This window comes from Arachis ipaensis, chromosome B07 (assembly GCF_000816755.2).
Source record: "Arachis ipaensis cultivar K30076 chromosome B07, Araip1.1, whole genome shotgun sequence".
In the NCBI taxonomy this organism is placed as follows: Eukaryota; Viridiplantae; Streptophyta; class Magnoliopsida; order Fabales; family Fabaceae; genus Arachis; species Arachis ipaensis.
The window spans coordinates 2,675,778-2,676,543 of NC_029791.2; the positions used below are offsets into that span (position 1 = coordinate 2,675,778).

Genomic DNA, 766 nt, shown 5'->3' on the forward strand with positions numbered 1-766 from the left:
CTAGCGGGATTCAATGTAATAATATAATCCAAACATAAATTGATGATGAAATCATGTTTGTTAGTCAATTGATGTAACATTGTAACTCCAAGACACACCGTCCACCGCCCAATGCATGAGACAATGCTAGTCTTCCATGCAAGAAAAAACATGTGATCCCACATTGTTAGACAAGCAACTAAGTTGTCATTACCTATGAAATAAACCTATAAATACACCTTCCAAATCCTAACCTCAATGCCAATAAATTCTTGAACATGAATCCCAAATCAAAGTCTTTAGCCCTTCTCACATTGATGCTTCTATTACTAACCAAAATAGAGGCAAACACAAAACCAAAAGAAGTGAACAATGAACAAGTTACCAAAATGTCATCAACACCAAACCAATTGCCACCCATCACCAACTGCCAACAACGGCCGTGGGTGTGTAGTGCGGGTGAGTTTCCTCCAAGACTTTTTTGTTGCCAAAATACTTGTGTCGATGTGAGTTCCGACATAGACAACTGCGGTTTATGTGGTATAAGATGTAGATTTAACTACCAATGTTGTAACCGGTTGTGTCTAAACACAAATATAAGTCCATTTAATTGTGGTCGATGTGGTAACATATGTCCTTTTGGAACTTTTTGCATTAATGGTTTGTGTACAACTATTCAACAACCGGTCCCCGGGCCACCTGTCACACCTATTTTGCCGCCGGCGCCGGTGACACCAATATTTCCTTCTCCGCCACTAAGTATTCCACCATTGATGCCGCCGGTGAA

At 40.3% G+C, this 766-nt stretch overlaps 1 protein-coding gene across 1 annotated transcript in view; it reads left to right on the forward strand.

Annotated features, from left to right (window-relative positions):
* The window catches only part of LOC107606550 (protein STIG1), an 806-nt gene continuing 263 nt past the window's right edge, over positions 224 to 766 (forward strand). The window contains exon 1 of the mRNA XM_016308602.2: positions 224 to 761. Coding sequence (XP_016164088.1) covers positions 258 to 761 — 504 coding nt within the window. The 5' untranslated portion in view covers positions 224 to 257. The remainder of the gene's footprint in view (positions 762 to 766) is intronic.